This window comes from Tachypleus tridentatus, chromosome 3 (genome assembly GCF_004210375.1).
Source record: "Tachypleus tridentatus isolate NWPU-2018 chromosome 3, ASM421037v1, whole genome shotgun sequence".
Taxonomy (NCBI): Eukaryota; Metazoa; Arthropoda; class Merostomata; order Xiphosura; family Limulidae; genus Tachypleus; species Tachypleus tridentatus.
Window position 1 is genome coordinate 72,520,967 of NC_134827.1, and position 27,480 is coordinate 72,548,446.

General features: G+C 33.5%; 1 protein-coding gene across 4 annotated transcripts; it reads left to right on the forward strand.

Annotated features, from left to right (window-relative positions):
• The first annotated feature begins 7,171 nt into the window (after positions 1 to 7,171).
• Positions 7,172 to 27,250, forward strand: LOC143247157 (alpha-2-macroglobulin receptor-associated protein). 4 transcript variants are annotated; one of them, XM_076494797.1, is made up of 9 exons: positions 7,172 to 7,240; positions 7,485 to 7,612; positions 8,098 to 8,141; positions 8,272 to 8,413; positions 9,912 to 10,076; positions 12,391 to 12,498; positions 22,416 to 22,663; positions 25,842 to 25,982; positions 26,585 to 27,250. In XM_076494797.1, exons 3-9 carry the CDS (start codon positions 8,127 to 8,129, stop codon positions 26,642 to 26,644), a joined length of 879 nt encoding a protein of 292 aa, XP_076350912.1. In that variant the 5' UTR covers positions 7,172 to 7,240; positions 7,485 to 7,612; positions 8,098 to 8,126; the 3' UTR covers positions 26,645 to 27,250. The 4 variants fall into 4 exon arrangements, with proteins under 4 accessions (XP_076350912.1, XP_076350910.1, XP_076350909.1 ...); XM_076494795.1 differs by lacking the exon at positions 8,098 to 8,141 and having other exon boundaries at positions 7,186 to 7,240; XM_076494796.1 differs by having other exon boundaries at positions 7,195 to 7,612.
• The last annotated feature ends 230 nt before the right edge of the window (positions 27,251 to 27,480 follow it).

Genomic DNA, 27,480 nt, shown 5'->3' on the forward strand with positions numbered 1-27,480 from the left:
TAGAAATTGCTTCTTTATTATCTATAGTACTTTTATTTAACCTAAAGAAACACAGAAGAATGTTTTGTAAATCCTTCTTCAATATCCACGGTACTTGTATTTAACCAAAATGAACACATGTGGATATTTTGAAATTCTTTCTTAACTATATACAGTGCTTTTATTTAACAAAAAAAAAACACACTTTAGTATCTACACTACTTTTATTTATCGTAAGGGAATACAGGTAAATGCTTTGGTTTTCTTTCTTCAGTATCTTTAGTTCTTTTATATAACCCAAATAAACACAAGTGAATGTTTTGATATTTTTTCTTCAGTATCTACAGTTCTTTTTTTATTCTAAAGGAAAACAGGTGATTCACTTCTAATTCTTTCTCCACAACACAGAGTACTTTTATTTATGATAGAGAAAAAGAGCTAAACTTTTGACATTCTTTTATGTTTCTACAGAATATTTATTTAACCTAAGGGAATGTAGATAAATGTTTTGTTATTCCTTCTTTAGGATCTACAGTACCTAAAGGAATAGAGGGGATTGTTGTGAAATTCCTTCTTCATTATCTACAGTATTTATTTTATCCTGAAGGAACACTCGTAAATGTTTTGCTATTCATTCTTCAGTATCTACAACACTTTTATGTAACCTAAAGGAATACATGTAAATATCTTAAAACTCTTTTTTTAATATCTACAGTACCTAAAAAAACACAGGTGAATGTTATAAAATTCGTTCTTCAGTATTTACAGTACTTTTATTTAACCTAAAAAAAGACATGTAAAAGTTTTGAAATTCCTTCTTCAGTGTCTATACAACTTTTATTTAAAATAAAGGAATACATGTGAATGTTTTCGTATTCTTTCTACAAGTAAATGTTTTGGTATTCCTTTTTCAGTATCTACAGTACTTTTATCTAACCTAAAGAAACACAGGTAAATGTCAGAGGAATTCCGTCTTCCGCATGTACAGTAGTTTTATTTAACCTAAAAGAACACAGGTAAATCTTTTGTATTTCTACTTCAGTATCTATAGTTTTTCATTTAACCTAAAGGAACACAGGTGAATTTTCGGAATAATTTCTTCAGTACGTACTGTATTTTTTTATCCTAAAGGAACACAAATGAATGATTTGGAATTCTTTCTTCACTATCTACAGTTTTTTTACTTAACCTGAAGGAATACAGGTGTTTGTTTTGGAATTCCTTCTTCAGTATCTACAGTAATTTTAACCTAAAGGAACATATGTCAATGTTTTAGTATTCCAACTATTAGTAAGTAAGAATTTACTTTACATTTATTTAACCTGAAAGAACTCAGCTGAATGTTTTGGTGTTTCTTCTTTAATATCTATAGCTCTTTTATATAACCTGAAAGAACACAAGTGAATGTTTTGATATACTGTCTCTATTATCTATAGTTCTTTTTTTAATATAAACCAACGCAGCTGATGTTTTTGGAATTCCTTGTTAACTTAATGAATACATTTTTTTTACATTAGATGTTAAAACATGTTACAACAAAATAAAAATGTTTAATTCACTACTGAACAATACAAAGCTTAGTGAATAAATTGTTTTTATATCAGAAGTAAAAAAAACATAACAAGAAAACAAAAATGTTCAATCCACTACTCAACAAGACAAAATTTAGTGAATACATTGTTTTTATATCAAAAGTAAAAACTTCTAACAACAAAACCAATATGTTCAATCCTGTAGTCAACTAGACAAAGCTTAGTGAATAAATTGTTGTTTTTGAAAAATAGAAAGAAGTAAATATATCAGAAGTAAAAATGTGAAACAACAAAACAAAACGGTTCAATCCTCTTCTTAATAACTGAAAACTTAGTAAATATTTCATTTTTATATTAAAAGTAGAAACGTCTAACAACAGAACGCGAATGTTCAATTCAATAGTCAACAAGATAAAACATAGTGAATGCAGTGTTTTAATATTACAAGTAGAAACGTGTAACAACAAACAAAAATGTAATCAATCCTCTTATCAACAAGACAAAGCTTAGTGAATACATTTTTTTATATCAGAAGTAGTAACGAGTAACGAGAAATAAAAATGTCCAGTCCTCTTATCAACAATACATTGTTTTATATCCCAAGTAGGAATGTGTAACAATAAAACAAAATGTTCGATTCTCTAGTCAACAAGACAAAACTTAGTAAAGACATTGTTTTTATATCAGAAGTAGAAACCTGTAAAAACAAAACTAAAATGTTTAATCCCCTAGTCAACAATAGAAAGTTTAGTGAATACATTGTTTTTATTTTAGAAGTAGAAATGTGTAACAACAAAACGAAAATGCTCAATCCTCTTATCAAGAAGAGAAAGCTTAATGAATGCATTCTTTTCACATCAAGGGTAGAAACGTGTTGCAAGAAATTAAAGAGGTTCAATCCGCTGCTTAACAGGAAAAAAGTTAGTGAATTTATTGTTTTTATATCAGAAGTAGAAACGTTTAACAACAAAACAAAAATGTTCAACCCACAAGTCAACAAGACAAAATGTATTTAATACATTTTTCTTATATATGAAAAGTAAAACTACATTTCTCACTCTCAGAGCATTTGGCTACATTTATGGATTCTTGGCTACGTAATCAGATGTATTATGTTATAAAGTAGGAATAATACTAGTTTAATAATTGTCTTTAATGAGAGATGTCTCCAGATAAGTCAAATTTTATGAGTGAATGTCTGACGTGGTTTTTATATGAATTTATATGAATATTCTTTATAACCTAAATTAATGTGTAAAAATAGATATGTCTTTTCTTGTAGACAGTGTCACTTGTTGTTAAATCACAGACCTTGTTTGTTTTTGAAGTTCGCGCAAAGCTACTTGAGGGCTATTTGCGCCAGCCATCCTTTATTTAGCAGTGTAAGACTAGAGGGAAGGCAGCTAGTCATTACCATCCACCGCAGATTCTTGGGCTACTGTTTTACCAACGAATAGTGGGATTGACCGTCACGTTATAACGCTCCTACAGTTAAAAGGGCGAGCATGTTTGGTGTGATGGCAATTTGAACCCGCGACCCTCAGATTACGAGTCGAGTACCTTAACCACATGGCCATGACGGACCTTCACGGAGCTTACTTGTATATCAGCGTATTGAACACGTCCAATTTAGTATTTAGAGTACTTATTGTAACACGACACTATTTAACACGTTCTACATCAGGGGTGTGCAACAGGCGGCCCGCGGGCCACAACCCGGCCCGCCAAGCCATTTAGTGTGGCCCTAGTTGTTGTAATCTAACCATGTGGCCTGATCTGTAATCCAACGCAAATGGAATATTTTTAAAAGCATCGATCCTACGGGATTCCCAGGCTTCGACTCGACAAACTTCTAAAATTATCTTTGCTAGAGAGGAGCAGGCCGAATTCGATTGGTCGGCCTCCTTAGGGCATGAATAGGTGACGTGCACTAGCACTATTGTCTACGACTCAACGTCATGTCCTGAACCTCGCCTTCGCCCACTGGCGACAATTTTCCCTAACCTCTGCTGTCCGTCATTCATTATTGGTGAAAATTTTATTACCTTTTACAGTTACTACAAGAGATTGAAGGTAAATTGATTATTATTTAGCATATTGTTGTGACTTTACTGAATTTATTAAAATTTTTGCTTTCAGATGCATCTGATTCTACGTACAGTGTGACCTCGTTATTCGCGGGGTTACGTTCTTTACCCTCCCGCGAATAGCGAAAACCGCGAATATTGGACGCAGTTTTAAAACGTATATGTATGCGATTATATACTATATGAAATGCTTCCCAAACACTAATGATACTTATACTCATTGATGCAGTAATAATGTAGCAATATTGCATACTGTTATGTATTTCACTAAATTGTACCGTGCGTTACCGGGCTGTGCTTTGCCGTTTGCGTTGTTGGGGAAGCTGAGGCAGTCAGCCAATAGCAGTCCAATCTTGTTTGGTGAAGACGACAATTGATAAAACGGCTTGATTGAGTAAATACAACAGAAATCTCCTCGAAAAGCCCTTTCAGTCTCTGTGACCTACAAAACGCAGTTCGCGCATAACCCGCGAATATGCGGGGCCGCGAATGGCGAACCGCGAATAGGCGAGGTCACACTGTATTTTGCTATTCTCAATTAATTTAAGTACCGGAAGGCTATGATCGGGATGCCAATTTAGAAACATGTGTTTCTGTCCATAAGAGGTTCCATGTGTAAATAAATTCTATGTTTTTTTCTACTTTGCTATTTTCGTGAGAATAATTTTTGTTTTGATTTCAGGGCTAGTAAAATGTCAGCAGTTAAGAAACGAAAAATTGATGATGAGGGAAGGTTATTCAACAGTGAATGGTGCACAAAATATCTTGTTGTCCCACATAATCAAGGTGTTGTCTGCCTCGTCTGTCAAACTACAATTGCAGTCATGAAAGAGTACAATATTAAGCGACATTACGCAACTAAGCACTCCTCCCAGTTTGATGAAATTGTTGGTCAGGCACGAAAGGACAAAATTGAACATTTAAAAACATCCATTGAAAAGCAACAAGGTGTTTTTACCACTTTCAAGAAAAATTCAGAACTGGTGACAAAACTGAGTTTTAAGCTTTGTGAATGTATGGCAGAAAAGGGAAAGCCTTTCAGTGATGGAGAATTTATTAAAAATTGTTTAACAATATTCACAGAATATGCATGTCCAGAGAAAGAATATTTGGTGGAGCAAACTAGCCTTTCCCGCTTTACTGTCTCACGCAGGACAAAAGATCTTTCAGAGGACATCAAAGAAACTTTGAAAGAGAGATTGAATTCGTGTGAAGCTTTCAGTCTGGCTTTGGATGAAAGCACTGATATCAATGACACATCCCAACTTGTCATTTTCATCAGAGCTGTTACTGCAGGCTTTGATGTTTTCGAAGAGTTTTTAGATATGGCAAGCCTTTTCTCCACAACCACAGGACAGGATATTTGTGAACAAGTGCTTAAGGTTGTAGAAAAGTTTGAACTAAATCCTTATAAATTATGTGGTGTTACAACAGATGGTGCTCCTTCCATGACAGGTAGGACAAATGGATTCACCAAAAAATTTCTAACTGCAATTGGAGCACAAGACGTAGTTGTAAGCCATTGCATTATTCACCAAGAGAGCTTGTGCACCAAAGTTCTGGATTTTGCAGAAGCCATGAAAAATGTCGTCCAATGCGTAAATTATATTCGAACACGAGGATTAAATCATCGACAATTTAAAACTTTTTTAGATGAGCTGGACAGTGAGTATTCAGATGTTTTGTACTTCTCTGCTGTACGTTGGCTTAGTAGAGCTGCTACTTTGAAGAGATTCTGGAATCTGCGAGAGGAGATTAAGTTCTTCATGGAGAGCAAACGTCAGAATGTGGACTTCTTGAGCAATGAGAACTGGCTGAATGACTTAGCATTCCTCACAGACATTACACAGCATCTGTCTGATTTAAACTTAAAACTACAAGGGAAAAGTCAACTTGTGAATAAGTTGTTTGAGCATATTTGTGCTTTTGAGAAGAAATTGGAACTTTTCCAGGTTCAGTTGAGAAGAGCCATATTGACCCATTTTACATGTCTTGCAACCAGGAAACTGGAATTTCTAATCTGGATTGCACCAAATATGGAACCAGTGTACAAAAGCTGCGTGATGAGTTTGCAAACAGATTTCCAGATTTCAGACAAACTGAAATTAGATTGAAATTGTTCGCTCAACCTTTTGATTTGGCAGTGGAAGACAGTCCTGATGATTGCCAAATGGAACTCATTGAACTGCAGGCTGACATGGACACTAAAAGGAAATTCTCTGAAAACAGTTTGCTAGACTTTTACAAACTCTGTGTACGTGAAAAGTTTCCCAATTTGTCCCGTCATGCACAAAGAATTGCCTCCCTTTTTGGTAGCACCTACTGCTGTGAGCAATTTTTCTCCAAAATGAAGCTCATCAAAACCAAATGTAGAAGTCAGCTGACTGATGAACATTTGACCAGTCAGTTAAGAGTGGCAACCACTTCTGTCAAAGCTGATATTGACAAGCTCTGCAAGGACTCTAAATTTCAAGTGTCGCACTAAAATGATCACTCATGCAAAAATATAAAATATTATTGCTTGCATTTTGAGAATTTTTTTTTATTTATTGTGCATGTACACGAATAAGCTTGTTTTTTAAGTGGCCCGCTTGATTGATGAAGTTGGTTATATGGCCCACCGACGAAAAATGTTGCACACCCCTGTTCTACATCCTTTATGTTGCGTAATGACCTGAGAGTTTTTGTTCTGCTTCAACAAAAATATCAACACATCGTATTTTCCGATCAGTACTATAGCAATTACATATCATTTAGTTTAATTTAGAGGATGATACATCCGAGATGGACCAACAGGTTTCTTATTGTCCCATAACATTATATTATGTTTGTACATATTTCTTTGAGTCACTTTTTTATGCTACCAATGGTTGTTAAATTGGTGTGGCAAAATGTTAATTGAACTAAATTTTTTTATTATAACTTGAAGACTAGAGGCCAATTTTTAAACTTGATTGTCAAAGATTTTGTACTACACATAATTTCATTTAAAGTTTAAGGATAAGTTTTAATTTACCAATCTGATTACGAAAACTTGTGAAAATGAAAAAAAAAATCCCTGGATCTTATCTACTGCAGATGTAAGATTATATAGTACCCTTAAACAGGGCCTGCATGGGCAGGTGGTTAGGGCACTCGACTCGTGATCCGAGGGTCGCGGATTAGGTCTCCGTCAAACCAAACACGCCTGCTCTTTCAGCCGTGGAGGCATTGTAATGTGACAGTCAATCCTACTATTCGTTGATAAAAGAGTAGCCCAAGAGTTGGCGGTGGGTGGTGATGACTAGCTGCCTTCCTTCTATTTTTACACTGCTATATTAGGGACAGCTAGCGCAGATAACCTTCATGCTCCTTTGCGCAAAATTCAAAACTAACTAAAGCCTTCAAACAAATGAAATAAGTAATTTTTCTAATATCATATTTTTACTTCACTTTTGTAGGTGTAAATAGTAATTGAAGACAGTATATAAATGCTACTGAGTTCTTTCTTTGTCATCCTGTGTTGGTTTTCAGATCCCAAAATCTTTTTGAAACTTTTCTAAACTTAAATTCCCTCCACAATTTTTCAATTTTAGTACCACTAGGTAACGCTGTTGTTTGTTGGCTATTTGAGATGTGTGGTTACGTGATTCTTCTGCAAGTGTAATAATATTCTTATTATCATATTAATATTAAAATTACTATATTATTAACCGTCTGCGTAAGTTACTTTTACGTAGAAAATATTATTATCTATATACGTAATCTGTTGAGTTAATTACGTTCCATTATTTTAAAATACGTTTTGTGAAAAGTATGAGAGGCAGGTTACGCCTAAGCTTAATTTTTATTTCTATGGGGATGAAAGTCTTTAATCTTTGGTCTGTAACTTTGTTTGGAACTGTAGGAGTAGGCATTGCGTTTTCAAAGTCAAAATATTCAGAAGAAATGAATGTCCAAACGACCCAATATGGAACTCTTGAAAAGCCTTTTCGCATGCAGACAATTAATTTAATATGGGAAAAAGCTCAAAGGGTGTGTATTATTTTGTTTTTGTAGTAATATTGTTTCACTTAAGTTTAAGTGTTACGAACTATAGACGATCGTTGGTTGAATAGCACTATAAAGAAAATTTTATCAGCGTATTGTCGTAATTGCATTAATTCTGTTTTAGTTTTTCTTCGCCAACATTCAAAAGTTATTGCCAACATTATGCAGACTGTATAGGAACCCAAAAGTAATCATTTGTTTGTTTACCGAAATATTCTTTTCAGTGTAATTAACAGTAATTGTCATTTGAGGTTTAGGTACAGCTTGGTACCAAAAAAAAAAAAAAGCTTTACTGTTTTCCTGGTGGTCACAGGTTAATAAGGAATTGGACTATTTGCAGAGGAATATCATTAATTTTTAGTAGAAATATTACGTTACTGGTAAAAAAATTAATATTTATTGTAGAACTTAAGAGGGGAATTTATGATTTCCTAATAAATGAAGAATAGATGTAAATGTTTACTTTCCAGAAAACTGGTTGTAGCAGGGACATCCTTGAATGACGTGGCCCCCTGTATGTATGTCATCTATGTTATTTAAGTTTTTGTAAACATTTCTTGAGTTGTTATTTGAGTGAACTTGTGTGAATTCAAATAGTTATGTACTTGTCAATTGTATTTTTTTTAAATATAATTTTCCACCAGAGATTGATTGAACAGAAGCTTAAAAAATTGTATTTGGATCTAAAAGTTCAGGACAAAGAAGAGCTGACATTGAAAAAACTGAAAGCTGATGGACAAGATAAGGATGGATTAAAAGAAGCTGAACTGAGAAGAAAACTCACTGGTTGTGTTTTATTATTAATCCTGTATTGTAATGAGATTTATAAAGTTTTAAATATTTCTTTTACCACATTGTATGCACATAACCAAAAGATGTGTTACTAGTAACTTAACTAAGTCTTTAACACAAAGAACCTGTTATAATACTTATTATTGTTAAGTAAAACAGTTAGCAATACAAATTGTATTCTAGTTCACATCTCTGGCAAGTTTAAAATTTGCCACTTTTGGCTCTATTAAGTTAGTAATTAATACTCAATAGCCTTAGGGTTTTCACTCTGTTAATAAATAGAAAACATTTATTTCATTAACTTACACTTACATTAGTGGAAACTAGGAAACAAGTATTTAGTTTCAAGTTAAGCTTCCAACTTTTCTCTATATGTAATTTCTTTCAAACTTGCTACCTACACCACCTCCCTCTCCCCTAAATCAAGCACTACACTGCATTCCAGTACCAAGTAGCACTAATAGTTTCAAAATTGACAGTCAGTATTTGAAACCAATGTTTGGGAAGTCCTTCCTTCCTTAGACCTAGATATAGACAATATGTTCTTATTACTTAAATGACTTAATCAGGTAAATATTGCCTTCTTCCCAAGACAAGTATTTTTTAGAGAAAGACAATATGTTCTTGTTACTTTCAAGACATACTCAGTGAGGTAAATTGTATCTTCTTCCCAAGACAAGTATTTTTTTAAGAGAGATACAATATGTTCTTACTTTCAAGACATACTTGGTTAGGTAAATATTTCCTTCTTCCCAAAACAAGTATTTTGTAGAGATAGATAACATGCTTCCAATCTATTCATAACCTAATAAGGACCAGTTTCCTTGTAAATAGACATTTTGATTTAAGCTTTTTTGTGAGATAAAATGGTAGGAAAGCTTTACCTTCTTGTGATTAGTTTATAGGGATAGACATTTTGGTTACAGAACTTTCACAACATATTCAAGTAGTACAAATAATACAAGGAATCATTACCTAATTCTATACTGTTTTTGACAGAAGATGTACACTTTTAATACTTGTTTGAAGTGCTATATTACTCTTTAAGATCTTTGACCTATGTCCTAGCACACGTCTGTTTGTCAGTTTTGAGTGTTGTTTACTGCCACATTCATACTATCTATAAAAAGTTAATGAACATAAGGTTAATTGCTTACTTAAGTCTTAGGTGTTTTGAAAATGTAAAAAATTAGAGGAGAAGGTATGTGGTAGAATAGAAAATCTATATTAATGTTAAATTCTAACATTGAGTCATCTTTAGTATCTCTTTTGGGATTTTTGTTTCTAATATTTATAAAAACAAATTATGAATTAGCTCATAAAGACTAAAACTGTTGAAGGATTTGATTCAAATGTATCTCAGTGGCTTATTGAATGGTTGAGAAGACCACTGCTATTTCAGTAATACTTGTATAGCATGAAAGACTGAGATTCTGTGTCCTATGTTTTTTTTAACTAGAAAAGACAGATATTGAAGATATTTTTTCTTCAGGTATAATGAAAAAGTATGGCCTGGGAAGTGATACTAAACTTGATCCAGAAAGTCAATATGATCAGTTGTACAATGATCAGTCTGTTGAATTTCTCAACAAGAGACTCTTTACTGATAAAAAGTTAAACAAGTTATGGTGGAAAGCTGAAAAGTCAGGATTTACAGGTAACAGTTTTAAAATGTAAATAGTGACTATTTTACTAATGTTTAAGCTGTGTAGCTTCTGAGGAGATATGTAGAAACCATCTTTTGATACAAGATGGTTTCTATGTAAATTATTTATGAATACATGTAGGAAAGACTATTGCAAAGGGAACAGGATCAGGAAGTGTTTATATTACACTTTCTGTTGTGAAAATACAATGTAGGGAAGGTTTGGAGCAAAGAAGGGATTTGTATAGAATGTAACATTAACATCTCTGTTATGTTCATTTTCTTTTGTACCAGTCATTCCTAAATCCAAGTTACAAATATGTTTATTGTTTTATTTACTTACTTTAAGTTTAAACTAGTAATACTGCAGTATATATTCACCAAACCTCTTCTTTATTTTTCTTTATCATCAACAACATAGAGGTTGCATCTGCTAATTATGTGAGAATTATTTCTTTGAGATTCGAGTTTATATGTAAATATCATATTACTTTGAATTTAAGACATATCTCACAAAAAAATTTGCATGATAATTAGAAATGACTAAATATGTTTTATAAGAGTCTATTAACAAATCAAAAATATGAATAATGTATTTAAAATGAAATACAAAAAATAATTATAAAATATACAGGAAATTAAAAATTTCATTACAATAATGTTTCTTCCAGCTTTCTTTATTTAATAAGAATGTTACTCTGATGTTTCTTCCGACTCTCTGTTATATTCTGAAGTTGAAGTATCTTCATCGCTTGATCCACTATTGTCCCAAAGAATGCCTTCTTGCCTTCCATTTTCCACATTGGATAAACAACACTTTATAAACTGTTTTCTAATAATATTGTTCAATACTTCTCTCCAATCTATTTGAAATCCACTCTACTGTTGTTAATGCTGATGCCCTTTTTATTTTGCCATTCAGTGTCAAAGTATAATTCTCTTTATTCAGCTAAACATCATAATGCTTACAGATACGATCTTTGAATGACCTGTTAATGGCCACATCAAGAAGTTGAAACTAACCTGTTATTCTGCCACGAATTATCACAAGATAGCTGATTTTATTCCTTAATCTACCCTAATTTTATTCAAGATGGTCATGAAATGCATCCATTACCAGCATGCTCCATTGCTTTAGTAATGCACCAGGCTGACGTTACATACACATCTCAACCACTCTTCCATTAACTCTGATGTCATCCATGCACTTTTTTGTGTGTGCAAACTATTACATCTTTGCAAAAAATGTTCTTTTGGCAATGATTTTTTGTTTAAAATGACATACGGTGGTAATTTATTTCCATCTGCAGTTACACATAGCATGACACCAACTCTTTATCTTTTCATGACTAGTGGTTTTGATATTCACCTATGTTTAACATTTACATCGACAGCATGTCGATAAAATTGCTGTTTCATCTGTGTTACCAATTTTGTTTAGGGAATATTGATTCCTTTGGCATAGACATAACATTCATATTAAATAAGTTTTGTTTCAAAATATTACAGCAATCTTGACTAATTGTTTTCCTTTGCCTTAATGATAAACCTTCTCTTTTCATAAATTTCTCACACGAGCCACAAATAGCCTTGAAAGAAATAGCACTGTTTCCTGCATATTCTTTAGCTTCTAACATTTTCTCTCGTTACAGTCTGTCCTTTATTTTATAACTTTTTGAAATATGTTAAAATGGCAGCATCAGTTTCAAGATGCCTTCCTTTTCTTGGGCCAAAAAATTACTTTGTACTTTTCTTGCAAGAAAACAACTTGGTTTTCATACCACACCAGTGATATACATTTGCCTCACTTACTGTATACTGGCTGCATGATTTGCAATGTGATTGGCATGTAAAATAACTTTTGTTTTATATTTGGCATCCTACGTAAAATGTTTTTTATGGGTAAAAAATGCAATGAAAATAAATAACACAAGAAAATAGCGTTTGAACAACAGGAAAGTCAAATAAAGAGTGAGAACGCCGTTATCCAACTATACCGCTAGAGGCACCAACATCGACAAATTCGACATTTTACATGTGTATTTTCAGTCTTTCTAAGTTCTTTTTAAAATATTGTCCAATCTGTTTGTTGATACAGGAGATTTTTCGGAAATCTTTGTTGTTTGAGGAAAGTAATGTTTCAATGTTTATGAGACTTTCTAAGAGTGAAAAATAATATCTCTAATTTAAGTCTAACTTTGAGTTTGGAAAAATGTGAAAAAGTTGCATCTTAAATTTCCAGTAATACAGAATTTTACAAGAGAACTGAGTTTAGTATTACAAAAGTACATATTTGTATCCATCGTAATAAACAAAAGTTTTACAGATGAAGAACTTAAGAAATTAAAGGAAGAATTTCAGCATCATCAGGAGAAAATTGAGCAGTACCACACCCTGGTGGAGAAAGCTAACCAGGGAGCTGAATTACAGAATGGTATGTGCCAAATCAAAAAAAAATATGAGAACTAAAGTAATTCTATAAAGTAGATGTAAATAGTGAGGGTATTTAATTAAACAGTGATAAGTATTTACATAGACATTATTGTATCTTTTGTTTGTTTGACATCATGGAATCTGTAAAGAAACAAGAATAATTTGTCACATATTAAATTAAAACAAGATGATAGGAATAGAATGTTTTGCATATTACTACTGTAAAAGTAAAATTCCTATTTTCATAGTATGTAAAATATTTATTTCACATTCTCACTGTCAGGAGGTATTGGTCTGAAAAATCAGTACAGGGTATTATTTAATGAATATATATTTTGTTTAATGAAGGTTTCATTGCATAGCAAAGACACTGGCTTTATACAACAATCACAATGAACTAAATGTGTACAGTAAATGAATATCAGCCATTGTCACGGTTAGTAACTATTTTTTTAAATTTAATTTTGTGTTATTATTAAGCCTAATTATTCAGTCCATGTTTAAAAAAAAATGCATAAAGGTTGTAAACAGTGTTTGTGTCTTTTCTTAAGACAAAGCAATATTGGACTATCTGTTTTTTCCTCTGAAGGGAATCAAACCCCTGATTTTAGTGTTGCAAATCTGTAGACTTACTGCTGTATTGCCTTCCATGTGGATGTTTTGCAGGCTGATGCTGTATCTGACTTCTTTAAACAGTAAATGTTAATTTGTACTAAATTAACTGTTTCTGTTTTTATATCAACAATACCTAGTTTTTCTGACAAGATGAGATATGTTCACAGTGTGTCACTGATCTGTAGCAACCTCCAATCGGTAGGAATACCCTTGAGGACTCTTGTCATGCAGAAAATAGATCATCAAATGTTAGTTTGGTCATGCCCAATTTTTTCAATTCTCTTCTTTTTAGTAATTAATATCTATTTTTGTAATTTATGCTTTAAAATATTGACTAAGTTTTCACCCACAAGTATTTGATGTCTGTACACAACATATTTCCACAATATTGTATTACTGTGCATCTAACTTTACTGGTTTAGGCCATTTAAAATCTAAATATCTGAGTTACACACAGCTGTCAAATTATATATAAACAACAACTGGCTGCATGGCCAGTGTCATGACAACTAATAACAATAATTGATTTCTAAAGTATTTTATTTTTTGGTAAGAATAAAATGAATAGTTAATGTACTTTCTGTTTGTATGAGTATATATCTTCTTGTTAAATGTAATTAATAACTTATGTTTACCTTATTTGTTTATAACAATTATAACATTGCTTACCATCTATAACATGCAAACTGATATTTTGGTTTTCACTGAGTAATATAACATCATTATCTTCAACTTGTAAAGACAAGTGAAATTTGTTAATACATAAGCTTGATAAATATACAAGTCCTTTATACAGAAGCAACCACTTCTTTCAGTCTGAATCCCACTTTGATATGGGATCATCTGCTTGGTGCTTCCTTGTCCATAGATTACAATTGTATTTCCATTGACCTTCTTTATATCTCTTGTGATTATGGTTGTGTTCATTATTCACTTGTTACTTCCTTCTATGATTTAGTTTGTCTGTGAATATTTAGTTTCATTAAAACACTAACACATCTTGTACATAATTATTTGTATTTAGAGTAAATAAGTACATGTCTTTATGATGTAAATATATGGTCACACAAGTTTGTACTCTGATGACCTATTCAGTGAATTAATACCATTGCTAAAGGAAATATAGTCATGAGATTTATTGAATTATATAGTTACTACTGTTTGTTACTTTATTCTTGTTAGTGTTGAAACGTATTGTTTGAATATTGTATTTGCTGTATTTTTTGGAAATAGGTTTTTATCTTTCTGGTGCTTCTTTCCTGATTCCATTATTATTGATTTATTAATATTTGTGGTAAATTGTTTATTAGTATTGGTGCAAAATCATGACCAGGATTGTGTTTATTAACTGTTGTTGAATCCTCAATGTAGCAGTATGTTCATTTTAGACCATTACACCTTGTCCATTACTGCATCTCTTCTTTGTCCCTCCACTATAATTTCCAAGGTCCCTCTCACTGCATGTTCTTCATACTTCTTACTGTGTGTCCAAACCACTTCTATTGCTTCTTGCCCTTTTTTGGTGATGTTATAGACTGCTACTGCATTCTTGATTATTCTTTCTCTTAGATATTTGTAGCATTTCTGTAGAAGAAACTGCTGACAACAAAATACAGTATGACATTTTCAATTGTTTTGTTAATATGTTAAAATCTAAATGAACTGTTTCTTTTCATACCAGTAACAGCCAAACATTCATACCTCAACTCTACATAATTACATTACCTAATTAATTTAATTAGAAAATGAGAAGGGAATGTAAGTGCAGACTCTTTGAGATAAACTCCCTCAATAGCAATCAATGAAGGATATTTAATATCTTGAAATTCAAAACAAATGTTCTTTGCTTAGTGTGAGTTTATATTGAACTAAATTACTGGTGTCTGAAGGTTTAACTTATAGTGGTAACATTTTACAGTTAGATTCTGCCTGCCATACTCTAAGGTTTTATCACAAGCTCATGTTGTCAGAATAAATTATGCTTTTGTCACATGCATCAATTATTAGTTTGAATAAAATATGTTAAAAGATTCTGATTCTAAAGATAATTCTTAACCTGAAGATGGCCTAAGAAGGTCAAGACATTGTTCTGTGCTATATTTTAATGAAAGTTTTAATACCCATACCATTACTAGCCATCTTTAGAATACAATAGGATTACTTGTCATACCTTCCCTCTGTCAAAACAATTTGTCATACTTCCCCTCTGTTAAAACAATAAAATGGTTCGTCATACCTTCCCACTGTCAAAATAAAATAATTATTTATACCTTCATAATGTTAAAATAACATAATTTGTCATACATCCAGTGTTAAAATAATAAAATTTGTTATACCTCACCACTATTGAAATATTTATACCTCTCTAATGTTAAAATAATAACATAATTTGTAATACATCCACAGTGTTAAAACAATAAGATGATTTTTTTATCTCACCACTGTTAAAATAAAATATTTATACCTCTGTAATGTTAAAATAATAGCATCTTTAGAATACAATAGGATTACTTGTCATACCTTCCCTCTGTCAAAACAATTTGTCATACTTCCCCTCTGTTAAAACAATAAAATGGTTTGTCACACCTTCCCACTGTCAAAATAAAATAATTATTTATACCTTCATAATGTTAAAATAACATAATTTGTCATACATCCAGTGTTAAAACAATAAAATTTGTTATACCTCACCACTATTGAAATATTTATACCTCTCTAATGTTAAAATAATAACATAATTTGTAATACATCCACAGTGTTAAAACAATAAGATGATTTTTTTATCTCACCACTGTTAAAATAAAATATTTATACCTCCATAATGTTAAAACAATAAAATGATTTGCTGTTCTTTACTTTGTAAAATGAATGAATATGGCTTATTTCATCAGTCTTTTGTCCAATTAACTCAGGTGATCTGTTTCACCAATAATTAGTTCTTTACTTGTTGCAAATATATTCCCAGATTATATCAGAATCAACTAGTAATTAACTGTGCATTTGTTGAAAATATGATCCTGATTTAGCTCTTGACTTATTGAAAATATACACCCAGATTATATCAGAATCCATCAGTATTTATCTCTGTACTTCTTGAAAATATAACCCTGATTAGATCATAATCCACCAGTAATTAGCTCTGAAGTTGTTGAAAACAACCCTGATTAGATCCCCCTTGATGTGGTGATCCTGTATGTGGTGAGGAGACCTCCCAGAGAAATCTCTGTACTTTCAGTTTACCTCCTCTGGGATCTAAACATCCACCTACATGTTTGCCATGTGTGGTGATTCATGAAGGAGAGGAGAAGACCCTGGTGGTTGAGGGGCCCAACTCCAACACACCACTTTGGCCTTGAATTGCTGTAGATGGGCAGTCTTGGGGTGGCTCCCAAGATCAATCGGCTTGTCCATTTGGGCCAGGGTCAACTGAGTGCTAGCTTAGGACGTCCTTAACAGGTGTAGTGGACATTGTGTCTGATACTGGTGTTCACGTATATTGCTTATGAAACCCTGGTGTCATTGCAGTGACCTTACATGGCACAGTAGTGCTTCCCCTCATAGGGTTCCATGGTGGATGGGGTCAGCGGGCACCAAAATATTCTTTTTCTATTATGGATACCCCTCAAATAAAAAAAAACAAACAAGCATGACAGCATAGAGAAAAATCCAACTACTGGCAAACATCACATCCTCCTACCAGAGTCAAGGCAGGATATCTGAATTTTAAGGTACGGCTTTATATTCCTAACCCTGTTAGATGTTTACATTGTCAGTGATTTGGTCATTCAAAAACATCTTGCTGTGGTTCCTTGACAGGTGCCCCTTGTGCTGGTAAAGATCATGATGCTTTTGAATGCCAACTAGAACTGCATTGTATTAACTGCAGAGATGCCAGCTATTTCAAATGACTGAGCATAGTGATTGTAGACAGAGTCCTTTTAGATTTGCCAGAAACAAGACAATCTGGTGAACGAGGTCTCTTTTTTTCCATCTTGTGAACAATCACAGTGGTGTTTCTATGCCACTTAGAAAATAAGAAATACTCTTCTATGCGAGCGCTGATTGGCTGACAAGCGCTGATGACGTAACTATGGATTCCCCCACGTACCCAGTATGGAGAAGCACCACACTCAAAGTATTGGTAGACTTCGGAGATACAAATATTTTTTATTATTTCAAGCACAAACATGATTATCGGCAGTAGCCATTTGGACTATGTCTTTTATTTATTATCAAAATTTATTTGTATCTCACTAGAAATTTTCTTTTCACCCCTTTCAAGCCCTAGGGGAACAATTTATCATTTTATTGTATAGGCCTATATAATATATAATAATTTGGGAGTTGCAACAAGTTGTAATATTTGTCTGTATGAGCATATAGTTGTAATGTACACACCAATATCGTAATGATTATGCTCAAATCATAATGGTTGGCATCTCTGTAACTGTGATGGTCCACATCCTTCCAATTTTACTTTTTGCCCTAAATGGGCAGAAGAGAAAGAAGTACAATATCTAAAGATAGTTCCCAATATTACTTACCCAGAGGCTCAGAAATTACTATTCCCAATTCCATCTTTGACTTATGCTGCTGTAATCCATTCCACTACTAGAGACCTTTCTGTACCTCCTACAGAATCCTTAACAGCACATCTTAATTTAGTACCCTCCAAAATCAACAAAGTTAACAAATCAGTATCTACTTCTATCTCTGTCCCAACCACATCTTCCAACCATTGCCCAACTTCACTTTGTTCAAGCTCAGGCATTTCTGTGGGGTCTTCCTCTCTTGACATCCCAAAAATTAAACAAACCATTCATGTCGTCAATCACTGGAACATATGTCTATAAACACCGATCTGCCAACTTGATCCAGAGCAGGATCACTAGAGAGTGACTGACCCACATCCAATAAAGAAAAAAGCAAGGCTGCAAGCAGAGGGTCTTATTGCCATATACTCTTCCAAAATAAATAAAAATGGCCATGTTAATCCAGTGGAACTGTTGAGGTTTTCAATCAGATGTGAATGACATCAAGTATTTGATTGACTTTTATCATCCCAAATGCCTTTCTTTGCAGGGAACATTTTTAAAACCTACTAATACAGTCACAATTTGACAATACTCCTTATACCAAAATGACAGGTCATGTATAGGACAAGGACATGGGGGAGTAGCACTGCTGGTTGATCAATATGTGACCATCCGGTCCTTGTCATTGAATATGCCCTTGGAGGCTGTAGCCATCCATATCTCCTTGGGTCGTACCATCACTGTTTGCTCTCTGTACCTTACCCCCAGAAAAAATTATCATCCATCAGACCTTGATGCCCTCATTGAGCAACTCCCAACCCCCTTTTTAATTTTGGGAGATCTTAATGAGCATAATCCCCCTCAGGGGTGGTTCTAGTATTGATGTGATGGGTCATGCTATAGAGCAAGTACTCCTGAATCACAACCTGTCTCTCTTCAATACTGGCTCTTACACTTATTTTCATGCACCCAGTTAGTCATTTACTGCTATAGATATTTCTATCTGCTAACCCTTTACTTTTCACTTGCTTTTCTTGGGAGGTTGATGTCAATCCATGGAGTAGTGATCATTTTCCTATCATATTAAGAGAGATTGGCTGTGGTCAGTGCCACTTGACCTGTGTGCCTTCCAGTGGAAGTTGGACCAGGCCAACTAGCTCTCTTTCACTGCTCTATCAAAACTTTATCCTGCCATCTTATGTAAATCATCAAAAGATGATAGTGTAGCAGCAGTAACTAACTGTATTATTCAAGCAGCTGCTCAGTGCATCCCCAAGACCTCAACATCTTTCCCATGGCATTCCTGTCCTTGGTGGAATTCTGCTTGTTCTATAACATGAAAAGCTCAGAAACGTGCTTGGGATAAAGTTCGTAGATATCCCACTCTTACAAACCACATTACATTTCAACAAGCCCATGCACAGTCTCGGCAAGTTAACTTCAAAGCAAGAAAAAATACACCTCCAGCATTTCTTCAACCACCAGTTCAAAATTCATGTGGGACAAGATCCAGAAAGTGAATGGAAAGTTTTCTTCTGCCCCCCTCTCTATCTTAATATTCAATGGCCATGAAGTTGCTGATGTTCAGAGCATTGCCAATACTTTTGGTGAATGTTTCTCTCATGTATCTAGCTCTTCAAACTCATCCCCTTCCTTCTTAGCTAGTAAAACATGAGTTGAACATGTTTCTCTCCTTTTTGACTGATTATCCCTCTGTCTACAATCCCACTCTTACACTGGTGGAACTCAAACTTGCACTTCATCATTTTGGCAATACATCAATTGGACCTGAGGGTATATGTTAGAAAATGCTATGCCACTTTTCTCCTGTCTCTCTTACTATTCTTTTGGCTGTCTTTAACCGGATATGGCAGGAGAATGTCTTTCCTGATGCTTGTGCTCCATATTGTTGTACTCCCTATTTTGAAATCTGGGAAGGATCCAAAGATTCCTTCGAATTACCAGCCAGTTGCTTTGATGAGTTGTCTTAGTGAGACCTTAGAGAAGATGATTAATGCTCATCTTATTTGATTCCTAAATCAAATAACCTTCTCTCACCCACTCAGTGTGGGTTCTGAAGACAATGCTCCATGATAGACCATTTAATTTGCCTTGAAACATCAGTCAGAGAAGTCTTTTTGAAGCGACATCTTGTTTCTATTTTTTTTATTTAGAGATTCTTATGATATAACATGGAGAAATGACATTCTGCGAGACCTTCACTCATATGGATTGCATGGCAATTTGCCACTTTTTATTAAGCATTTTTTAATGAACTGCCAATTCCAGGTCGGTGTGGGCTCAACACTTTCCTGTTTTTTCCTGCAGGATCTTGGAGTCCCTCAGGGCTGTGTTCTTTTCATTATAAAGGTTAATCCTGTCATTGAACAGCTACATACTACAGTTGCAAATGGTCATTTCATTGATGACTTTCACATCTCATGTCAGTCATCAAACATGAGGTTTATTGAGTAGCAGCTACAAACTGCAGTCAATCGTATACTTAAATGGATCACAGTAAATTGTTTTCACCTTTCTCTCCCTAAAACTGTTTATATACATTTCTGCCACCAACAGGGTATTCATCCAGATCCAGAACTTCGTATTGATGATGTTGTACTTCTTGTTGTTCTTGGGTCTTATATTTGACTGTAAGTTAAACTTTATTTCCCACATTAAACAACTTTGTATCAAATGTATAAGAGCACTGAACATCCTCTGTGTCCTTTCTTTCACCTCTTGAGAAGCAGAATGATACTCCATGCTTAAAATTTATTTTGCCCTTATCCGATCCAAACTTGACTGTAGGTTTATGGTTCTACCAGAATCTCAGCACTGAAAATGTTGGATCCTATCCACCATTAGGGGCTTCAGCTATGCACTGGGGCCTTTCATACTTCTCCAGTCCAAAGTTTGTATGTGAAGTCTCATGAACCCCCTCTGTATATTCACCATTTGCAACTGTCTCTTATGTATGCTTCCAAACTTTGCTTTTTACCACAGCATCCTACTTCGGGTTGTGTTTCCATCATCAGTGGGCCACACTTTTTTATAATAGAAAATCTGCCATTGTTCCTTTTAGCCTTCTTATTCAGGCACAATCAGAAAAATTGGATCTATCTTTGAATAACATAACAGTATCAACAGATTGGCCTCTTACATCATTGCTAATTACTATCATCAACTGTGACCTATCTTTGAGTCATCTGAGGAAGGCCAGTACTCCTGACTGGAAATATCACTCTTTATTTGCTGAACATCTTTCAAATGATCCATCAATTCTCATATATACAGAAGGTTCAAAACCAGGTAACTCTGTAGGCTCTGCCATGGTTTGTTACAGTTCGGTTGTAGCACACAGAATCCCCTCTACAGTTTATCTGTTCACTGCCAAATTGTATGCCATTTCTCTTGCCCTGAATCATATTGAAACTATGAAATATACAAATTGTACAATCTGTACTTATTCACTCAGCTGTATATTGGCCCTTACATCATCCATGTTAGTTACCATCCTATTCTTATTAATATCCAAATCAAACTGGCCCATTTCTCTATCATCTATATCGCTCCAGTTTTTTTGGATACCAGGTCATGTTGGTATTCGTGGGAACAAGCTAGCTGACAGAGCAGCAAAGTCCATCTGCTCTGGCTCTATCACCACCATACCTGTTCCGTACACGGAATATGGTCTAGTTATGAAAACTTGACTGTACACCATTTGGCAGTCGACCTGCAGTTTGCAACGAAATAATAAGCTTTTTCAAATCAAGCCTTTTTTAGCTTTTTGGCCATTTTGTTTCTGTAAAGATTGAAGGAAGGAAGTTGTTTTGGCTAGGCTATGCATTGGTCAGAGTTTTTTAACTCACCACTTCCTTTTATCTGGTACTGATGCACCAATGTGTGGTCTGTGTGGTCACAATCATAAATATTTTATTATCATGCCATTGTTACAACCAAGAACAATGATGCCATTTTAAACATATTTTTAAGGTAGGTTTGCCCTTGATATTAACCATGTCATCAGTGATACTGGTTGCCTCACTCATGTTTTTACATTTTTAAGAGTCATTGGTCTCTTTAACTTAATGTTTTTATTAGACTATATACTGTTTTAGCATGATTTCTTTTACATATTTTAATTTTTATTTTGACCTGAACCCAGGACTGGAAAAGCCAACTTCAGGTGACTGACAACAAGTTTGAACATAATACTTTCGTCTGCATGTTAGGTCTTAATTATACATATTTTACATATTTTTACATTAATTTTCATATACCATTATAATGTACTAAATCTTGTTTGGCACAGATAGCTTAGTCGCTTTGTGCCAATAAACATGAAATACCTACCCTGATTAGATCACATTCCACCTGTTTGTTATCTAAATATAAAAGTAATACATTTTTATTAGAGCTTCTCAGCTGAAATGTGTTTGACCATACAAATACTTGGTGCAAAATATGAACAGCTTATACATTATATGTGAAGTATAAGCAGGATACAGAATCATACTTGAAGCTGTAAGCTTATTAATGTGCTTAACTTTGTTTTTAGAATGTCATAACTGAACAAACATTTTGTTACTTGACTTAAAAAATTTTCCAGATGTTAAAATGAAGTTGAAACAGCTGTCCTTCTATGAAATTAATCAGAACAGATATGTAGAACAAAAATAAACATGTGTTAAGCCTTCTGTATTATCTAATTGGGATTTGGAAATGCAGTTTTGTTAATTATTCTCAAAACAAATATTCCGTTAAACAGACGAAATGGACAACTCTGTCGAGGCAATACTGGAAGGAGAAGAGTCAGAAGGTGCGGAGAAGAATGTAAGTGCAGCACATCAGATGATTCAAGAAAAGCATAAGGAAGTCAAGAATGGGTATGAAAGGTTAGTGAAATATGTTGTTGAAGGCCCAGAAAAAACTGAATTTGAGGAAGTCCGTGTTCAGCAGCTATGGAATTTGGCCCAAAAAGCAGACTTCACTCCGAGTGAGTTATCATCACTAAAAGTAAGTTCAATATCCTGAAGAGATTCATATTCAGTTAAAAAAAAACAACAGCTAAATCTTTAACTCCTTCCATACCATTAAAGTAACTATTAGGTTAGTCATACTATAACTTTTGATAATGTGTGCATACCTTCATGAAAATTCACACACTATCAGTAAACATTACAAGGTCATATGTTTTAATCGAATATTCTCATCAAATATTTCTTCATGAATTTTTACACTCAGATTGTTGACCATTCAATGTGGTTTTGATTTTAAGGTTAAAAATAGGTATCTTCATCTGAAAATTATCAGAATTAAATTGTATAATCTTTAAAACTTTGTAAATAAATAGCAATATTTTTTTTCAGAAAAAACATACTTTATCTGTAATTTTCTCTACTCTATCTCTGTATGGGGTCAATCAAATTGACTGACCTCATAACCACCATAAAAAAGGGGGAATTAAATCTAAATTTTATTTATTTATTTTTCCCAGAATGACTGCCATTTGCAACATGAGATTGCAGTTGTTTATCCTAAGTATCTTATAGGAGACTACAGTCTATGAGATTTATTCATATGCATCAATAAAAGTTTGAATAGATAGGGTAGGAAGTTCTGACTTTAACAACAAGAAATAAATCAGTACCATCTGTCACTGTAATTAGTGTAGTTCAGTCACTTGTAACAGTAATAGTAGTCCCTGTTACTATACATAATCCCTGTATAGCATCAAACATCTGATAGAACTATTGGCAATTTGTGAAACAGAGGATGGGAAAGATGACTGCAGCAACTGGGTTTGATTTTATAGTTTATAAATATATAAACAAGTAAAATTGAAGGCTTTAAAAATTGTTTTACCTGAGTAACATTTATATTATAATTACTAATTTACTTCAAATTCCATACTTCATTGAAAGAGGGTAAATAAATTAGTGAAATGGGAAGACCTAGAGAGAAAATGTTACAATTCTGATACGTGGAGAAACTGAGGATATTAAAATATTTTATTACAAAATAAGAACCTCAACATATACAGTATTAAAACTCAATTCTTTACAAATGTTTTGATGCCAGGTTTATTCATATACATCAATAAAAGTTTGAGTAGATAGGGTAGGAAGTTGTGACTTTAATATCAAGAAGTAAATCAGGCTCCGATTTTCTACCTACTGTTTAGTAAGATAACAGACTATACCAAATAATATTCCTACATTAATAAATTCTATACAGCTTTGAAATGTTTACTGCTCATGATTAGCACTGTTTTATGCTGATAAAGTTTATTTTCTTTTTCACATTGTTTAAAACCAACTTTAACGTGTATAATCCAAATCTACCCAAATGTTTGTTTTAGTCTATAGACAAATCTTATAAGAACAATAAAATACACAATCTCTGTAACTAGTTACATCTGTCACTGACACAGTCCCTGTAACTAGTTACATCTGTCACTGACACATTCACTAATCTCATTCATCGAAGAAACCAAAAACACAGTACGTGTAATTACTTACATCTATCACTGATACAATACTTGTAATTAATTATTTCTACCACTGAGACATTCCATATAACTACTTACATCTGTCACTGACACATAACCTGTAATTAATTAATTGTTCCACTGACACAGTCTGTGTAATTAGTTATTTCTACCTCTGACCTGTTTCACTAATTAGACCAGCATATTTCAGTCCTATAAGTATTTAATGAAATACACAGTCCATGTAATTACTTACTTCTGTCACTAACATAGTGCTTGTAACTAGGTAAATCTGTATCTGACACAGTCCCAGCAACTAGTTACATCTGTCTTGGACACACTCCATGTAACTAGTTACATTTGTCTCTAACACAGTCCTTGTAATTAGTTACTTCTATCACTAACACAGTCCTTGTAACTAGTTACATCTGTAACTGACATAGTCCCTGTAATTGGTTACATGTATCTCTGACACAGTCCCTGTAATTAGTTAAATCTGTCACCAAGACAGTCTCTGTAATTAGTAGCATCTGTCACTGACACAGTCCTTGTAATTAGCTATATCAGTCACTGACATAGTCCTTGTAACTGGTAACATCTGTCCCTGACACAGTCCATGTAACAAGTTACATTTGTCTTTGACACAGTCCTTGTATTTAGCTACAGTTACATCTGTTACTGATGCAGTCCCTGTTGTTAGTTACATCTGTCCCTGACATAGTCCCTGTAAGTAGTAACATTTGTCTCTGAAACATTCCCAGTAACTAGTTACATCTGTCAATAATATAGTCCCTGTAACTAGCCACATCTGTCACTGACACAATACCTGTAATCAATTACTTGTACCACTGACACAATTCCTGTAACTAGTTGCATCTTCCACTGACACAGTTCCTGTAATTAGTTACTTTTACCACTGACACGTTTCACTTATGACAACAGTATATTTCAAACTTTCATAAATTTAATGAAATACCCAGTCCCTGTTACTAGTTCCATCCATCTTTGATACAATCTCTGTCACTAGTTAGATTTGTCATTGACACAGTTCCTGTAACTATCTACTTCTATTACTGAGACAGACCCATTAATTAGCTACTTTTGTCACTGACATAGACCCTGTAACCAGTTGTATTTGTCTTTGACACAGTCAGTGTAACGAGTTATGTCTGTGTCCAACACAGTCCCTGTAACTAGTTATATCTATGTCTGACACAGTCCCTGTAATTAGTTACATCTGTCACCGACATATTCCCTGTAACTGATTCAGTCTCAGTAATCAGTTACTTCTACCACTGACACATTTCACTAATGAAAACAGTATATTTTGAACTTTCATGGATTTAATGAAGTACACAGTCCCTATAACTAGTAGTATCTGTCCCTAACACAGTCCCTGTTATTAGTTACATGTGTCACTTTCAAACTCCCTGTAACTAGTTACATCTGTCACTGACACAGTCCCTGTAATTAGTAACTTCTACCACTGACACATTTCACTAATGAGAACAGTATATTTCAAACCTTTATGGATATAATGAAATCCACTGTCTCTGTATCTCGTTACATTCATGACTGACACAGTCCATGTAACTAGTTATACCTGTCACTGACAAAATACCTGTAATTAATTACTTGTACTACTGATACAGTCTCTGTATATTTTCTTAATAAACACAGTAACCACTGAACTTGTTTCTAAAGGAAGAACTTGAACACTTTGAGCATCGTGTAAAGAAGTTGAAGTACTTTGAAGCTGAAATGGAACTTCACTCTGGCAGGGAAGGTGATAAAAAACCAGGACAGAAGAATAGAGAGCAGAATGTTCAACAGTATGCAGATAAGGTAGGTCTCCAGCTTTGATACTGAAATGGTAAATTTCTGAACAACTGTGGTGTGTAGCAGATGTTTGGTGCAGTTAGTTGTGTGAAACATTTTCTTTTATAACTGAGACATGCAAAAAATAACAGTCAACTAGTGTGTATAATGTGTGGTCTGGTACAACTAGCACTGTCAAACATTCTCTTTTATAACTGAGACATGTCAAGAATAACAAGTCATCTGGTGTGTATTACGTGTGGTCTTGTACAACTAGTACTGTCAAACATTCTCAGTCTTGACTGAGATGTGCCAAGTACAGTGTATTACATCTGGTCTGGTTCAACTAGTACTGTCAAACATCCTCTTTTATAACTGAGACATCAAGAATAACGACACTCAACTAGTGTGTATTACGTGTGGTCTGGTACAACTAGTACTATCGAACATCCTGTTTTATAACTGAGACATGCTAAGAATAACAACAGTTCTCTCTTTTTATTTCTGTGATGCCACAGAAAATTAAAGACATAAAAGTTGATATTGTTTTCTTATTAAATAGAGTTACCTTACATTTTATCTGTTTGTTTACAGAAATAAAAAATATTAATATTTCTTTATCTTTATAGGTTGAAAAAATTCAGAATGAACTAAAAAATAGGATTATGCAAAGACATCTTGAACTCTGAAGAATTTATTATTTTAGTAGTAACTCTTACATAGTCAAGTTAAACTTTTCTTATATAATCTCAAAAGTAGTATTAGTCTGAAGAATAAATATTTTTATATTAAGGTGTAATGCACATTACATCAATTTTTAAAAGATGTGTTGTTACATTTCCTAGTTTTAAATATTATAGTGTGGATGAAGCTTTAGAACAAGTTTAAGAAACAAACATCAAGTATGTTGTTAACTGACTTGTATACAAGAATGTGTTTTTGTTATGATATTATACTATGGCTAAGACATCATATTTTATATACAGCAGAAATGAAATCAGATTTATTTTGGATTCATAAAACTATTAACTTGTTAAAGTTATCCAGTGTTTATATAATTACAAACTTTCTGTAAAATCATTCTTACAGCATTCTCAGTTAAAACTAGACAACACTAAACCTAATTAAAATAATTGGTATTCATTACTTTGCTTATTACATTCCATTTTCCACAGATAGGTTGAAAATCCTCACAAACAACTAATGTTGTTCAGTCTAAATGTTTAGAACTTTTGTATGTATAAGGAAACAATATCTTTCACTGTCCCATTAAAATGTCATTATCACTTGCTTAATGTAACTTATATTGTCAGTATATCCTATGAAGGACATCTGCAGAACACAAACGTGGAGCTGCTAAACCTCAAAGAATATAAACACATGGAACTACAGAACTTGTAAATTGTTGTTGGAACTTGTCAGTATATCCCGTGATAGACATCTGTAGAACACAAACACATGGAGTTACTAATATTGTAAATTGTTGGAGAAACTTGTCAATATATCCTACAAATGTCATAGAACA